Source organism: Oncorhynchus gorbuscha, linkage group LG18 (assembly GCF_021184085.1).
Source record: "Oncorhynchus gorbuscha isolate QuinsamMale2020 ecotype Even-year linkage group LG18, OgorEven_v1.0, whole genome shotgun sequence".
NCBI classification, from domain to species: Eukaryota; Metazoa; Chordata; class Actinopteri; order Salmoniformes; family Salmonidae; genus Oncorhynchus; species Oncorhynchus gorbuscha.
Genome location: NC_060190.1, coordinates 72,278,435 through 72,283,434, shown reverse-complemented (window position 1 = coordinate 72,283,434; position 5,000 = coordinate 72,278,435). Strand labels below are relative to the sequence as shown.

Genomic DNA, 5,000 nt, shown 5'->3' with positions numbered 1-5,000 from the left:
CTCGCTTTCTCTCTCTCGCTTTCTCTCTCTCTCTCCCGCTCTCTCGCTTTCTCTCTCTCGCTCTCTCTCTCTCTCTCTCGCTTTCTCTCTCGCTCTCTCCCCTCTCTCGCTTTCTCTCTCTCTCTCTCCCCTCTCTCGCTTTCTCTCTCTCTCTCTCCCCTCTCTCCTCTCGCTTTCTCTCTCTCTCTCTCCCCTCTCTCGCTTTCTCCCCTCTCTCGCTTTCTCTCTCTCTCTTTCTCTCTCGCTTTCTCTCTCTCTCCCTCTCTCGCTTTCTCGCTCTCTCTCCTCTCTCGCTTTCTCGCTCTCTCTCCCTCTCTCGCTTTCTCGCTCTCTCCCCTCTCTCGCTTTCTCTCTCCCCCTCTCTCGCTTTCTCGCTCTCTCCCTCTCTCGCTTTCTCGCTCTCTCGCCCTCTCTCCCTCTCTCGCTTTCTCTCTCTCTCTCCCTCTCTCGCTTTCTCGCTCTCTCTCCCCTCTCTCGCTTTCTCGCTCTCTCCCCTCTCTCGCTTTCTCGCTCTCTCCCCTCTCTCGCTTTCTCGCTCTCTCCCCTCTCTCGCTTTCTCGCTCTCTCCCTCTCTCTCGCTTTCTCTCGCTTTCTCTCTCTCCCCTCTCTCGCTTTCTCGCTCTCTCCCCTCTCTCGCTTTCTCGCTCTCTCCCCTCTCTCGCTTTCTCGCTCTCTCCCCTCTCTCGCTTTCTCGCTCTCTCCCCTCTCTCGCTTTCTCGCTCTCTCCCCTCTCTCGCTTTCTCGCTCTCTCCCTCTCTCGCTTTCGCTCCCTCTCTCGCTCTCTCGCTCTCTCTCTCGCTTTCTCGCTCTTCTCTCTCTCTCGCTTTCTCTCTCTCGCTTTCTCTCCTCTCTCCCCTCTCTCGCTTTCTCGCTCTCTCCCCTCTCTCGCTTTCTCGCTTTCTCTCCTCTCCCTCTCTCGCTTTCTCGCTCTCTCCCTCTCTCGCTTTCTCGCTCTCTCCCTCTCTCTCTCGCTCCCCTCTCTCTCTCTCCTTTCCTCTCTCTCTTCTCTCCTCTCTCGCTCTCTCGCTCTCCGCTCTCTCGCTCTCTCGCTTTCTCGCTCTCTCGCTCTCTCCTCTCTCGCTTTCTCTCTCTCCCCTCTCTCGCTCTCTCCTCTCTCTCGCTTTCTCTCCCTCTCTCGCTCTCTCCCTCTCTCGCTCTCTCCCTCTCTCGCTCTCTCCCCTCTCTCGCTCTCTCCCCTCTCTCGCTCTCTCCCCTCTCTCGCTCTCTCCCCTCTCTCGCTCTCTCCCCTCTCTCGCTCTCCCTCTCTCGCTCTCTCCCTCTCTCGCTTTCTCTCTCGCTCTCTCCTCTCTCGCTCTCTCTCCTCTCTCGCCTCTCTCCCCTCTCTCGCTCTCTCCCCTCTCTCGCCTCTCTCTCTCTCGCCTCTCTCGCTCTCTTTCCTCTCTCTCCGCTTTCTCGCTCTCTCCCCTCTCTCCGCTTTCTCGCTCTCTCCCCTCTCTCCGCTTTCTCGCTCTCTCCCCTCTCTCCGCTTTCTCGCTCTCTCCCCTCTCTCCGCTTTCTCGCTCTCTCCGCTTTCTCGCTCTCTCCCCTCTCTCCGCTCTCTCCCCTCTCTCCGCTTTCTCGCTCTCTCCGCTTTCTCGCTCTCTCCCCTCTCTCGCTCTCTCCCCTCTCTCCGCTTTCTCGCTCTCTCCGCTCTCTCCCCTTTCTCTCTCGCTCTCTCCGCTCTCTCCCCTTTCTCTCTCGCTCTCTCCCCTCTCTCCGCTTTCTCTCTCTCGCTCTCTCCCCTCTCTCCGCTTTCTCGCTCTCTCCCCTTTCTCTCTCTCGCTCTCTCCCCTCTCTCCGCTTTCTCTCTCTCTCGCTCTCTCCCCTCTCTCCGCTTTCTCTCTCTCGCTCTCTCCCCTCTCTTCGCTTTCTCTCTCGCTTTCTCTCTCTCGCTCTCTCGCTCTCTCGCTTTCTCTCTCTCGCTCTCTCCCCTCTCTCACTCCTCTCTCTCGCTCTCTCCCCTCTCTCGCTCGCTTTCTCTCGCTCCCTCTCTCGCTCTCGTACATTCTGTCGCCCTTTCTCCAGCCTGCCACAGGGCTCATTGACTATGACCAGCTGGAGATGACTGCCCGTCTCTTCCGGCCCAAGTTGATCATTGCAGGCACCAGCGCCTACGCTCGCCTCATTGACTACGCTCGCATCAAGAAGGTACAGACTCTTTCTCCCTCTCTGTGACCTACCTACCTCTCTGTGACTACCTCCCTCTCTGTGACTACCTCCCTCTCTGTGACTACCTACCTCTCTGTGACTACCTACCTACCTCTATCTCTCGCTGTCTGTGACTACCTACCTCTCTGTGACTACCTACCTACCTCTATCTCTCGCTGTCTGTGACTACCTCCCTCTCTGTGACTACCTCCCTCTCTGTGACTACCTCCCTCTCTGTGACTACCTCCCTCTCTGTGACTACCTACCTCCCTCTCTGTGACTACCTACCTCCCTCTCTGTGACTACCTACCTCCCTCTCTGTGACTACCTACCTCCCTCTCTGTGACTACCTACCTCCCTCTCTGTGACTACCTACCTCCCTCTCTGTGACTACCTACCTCCCTCTCTGTGACTACCTACCTCCCTCTCTGTGACTACCTACCTCTCTCTCTGTGACTACCTACCTCTCTCTCTGTGACTACCTACCTCTCTCTCTGTGACTACCTACCTCCCTCTCTGTGACTACCTACCTCCCTCTCTGTGACTACCTACCTACCTCTCTGTGACTACCTACCTACCTCTCTGTGACTACCTACCTACCTCTCTGTGACTACCTACCTACCTCTCTGTGACCTACCTACCTACCTCTCTGTGACCTACCTACCTACCTCTCTGTGACCTACCTACCTCTCTGTGACCTACCTACCTCTCTGTGACCTACCGACCTACCTCTCAAATCCTTAGTTCAAGTAAGCCTTGTCCCGGCCAGAACTGCCCCTGCAAGGGGTCAGAATGGCCCGTAGGGGGCAGGGGCCAGAACGGCCACTACTAGGGGGAAGAACGGCCCGTAGGGGGCAGGGGTCAGAATGGCCCGTAGGGGGCAGGGGCCAGAACGGCCACTACTAGGGGTCAGAACGGCCCGTAGGGGGCAGAACGGCCACTACTAGGGGGAAGAACGGCCCGCAGGGGCCAGTGTCCGAAACCTGTCTTGCCTCCTACATAATAAAACTACGTACGGTGTACAAATAGCAGTACTATGTACTGTTTTTAATAATAAACAAATATCAACATACTACTTATCCAGACTAACATGGCTTACTATAATAGTCTCGCTTGTTCACCACATTTGTTCGTTTTAGTAGAGACTGACCCCTATTCTGTTTATCAACTGTTGAGACCCAATTTGTAAATCGCTCTGGATAAGAGCGTCTGCTAAATGTAAATGTAATGTAAATGAGACACGCGTGTGAAAAGACCTTTCTCTTCTTCAATAGTGTGTAGTGAATTATACTAGATGAGAAGCCAAAATGAGAGACTTCCTGGCATTTTTAAGGCATTATCAATTTTCAAAAATTTCACATACTTTTAAAACGTTCCGTTTTCCCCATCCAGTTGTGTACGGAGGTGAAAGCCTACCTGCTGGCTGACATGGCCCACATCAGTGGTCTGGTGGCTGCGAAGGCTGTCCCCTCGCCATTCAAGTATGCTGACATGGTCACCTCCACAACACACAAGTCCCTCCGGGGAGCCAGGTATGTAACGTAGCTGTGTAGGCTGACATGGTCACCTCCACAACACACAAGTCCACAACACTGTGTAGGCTGACATGGTCACCTCCACCTCCGGGAGCCAGGTATGTAACGTAGCTGTGTAGGCTGACATGGTCACCTCCAGGGGAGCCAGGTATGCGTAGCTGTGTAGGCTGACATGGTCACCTCCACAACACACAAGTCCTCCGGGGAGCCAGGTATGTAACGTAGCTGTGTAGGCTGACATGGTCACCTCCACAACACACAAGTCCCTCCGGGCCAGGTAGCCAGGTATGGTCAACGTCCCTCCGGGGAGCTGTGTAGGCTGACATGGTCACCTCCACAACACACAAGTCCCTCCGGGGAGCCAGGTATGTAACGTAGCTGTGTAGGCTGACATGGTCACCTCCACAACACACAAGTCCCTCCGGGAGCCAGGTATGGGAGCCAGGTCATCCACAACACACAAGTCCCTCCGGGAACGTAGCTGTGTAGGCTGACATGGTCACCTCCACACAACCCTCCGGGAGCCAGGTATGTAACGTAGCTGTGTAGGCTGACATGGTCACCTCCACAACACACAAGTCCCTCCGGGAGCCAGGTATGTAACGTAGCTGTGTGAGGCTGACATGGTCACCTCCACAACACACAAGTCCCTCCGGGAGCCAGGTATGTAACGTAGCTGTGTAGGCTGACATGGTCACCTCCACAACACACAAGTCCCTCCGGGGAGCCAGGTATGTAACGTAGCTGTGTAGGCTGACATGGTCACCTCCACAACACACAAGTCCCTCCGGGGAGCCAGGTATGCTGTGTAGGCTGACATGGTCACCTCCACAACACACAAGTCCCTCCGGGGAGCCAGGTATGTAACGTAGCTGTGTAGGCTGACATGGTCACCTCCACAACACACAAGTCCCTCCGGGAGCCAGGTCACCTCCACAACACACAAGTCCCTCCGGGGAGCCAGGTATGTAACGTAGCTGTGTAGGCTGACATGGTCACCTCCACAACACACAAGTCCCTCCGGGAGCCAGGTATGTACTGTGTAGGCTGACATGGTCACCTCCACAACACACAAGTCCCTCCGGGAGCCAGGTATGTAACATGTGTAGGCTGACATGGTCACCTCCACAACACACAAGTCCCTCCGGGAGCCAGGTATGTAACGTAGCTGTGTAGGCTGACATGGTCACCTCCACAACACACAAGTCCCTCCGGGGAGCCAGGTATGGTCAACAACACACAAGTCGTAGCTGTGTAGGCTGACATGGTCACCTCCACAACACACAAGTCCCTCCGGGGAGCCAGGTATGTAACGTA

At 55.5% G+C, this 5,000-nt stretch overlaps 1 protein-coding gene across 2 annotated transcripts in view; it reads left to right on the top strand.

The window, feature by feature from the left end:
- shmt2 (serine hydroxymethyltransferase 2 (mitochondrial)) overlaps positions 1 to 5,000 on the top strand; it is a 35,349-nt gene that overhangs the window by 26,190 nt on the left and 4,159 nt on the right. For both annotated transcript variants that reach the window (XM_046310776.1, XM_046310777.1), the window contains 2 exons: positions 2,026 to 2,148; positions 3,541 to 3,680. In XM_046310776.1, the coding sequence (XP_046166732.1) occupies positions 2,026 to 2,148; positions 3,541 to 3,680 (263 nt within the window). The remainder of the gene's footprint in view (positions 1 to 2,025; positions 2,149 to 3,540; positions 3,681 to 5,000) is intronic.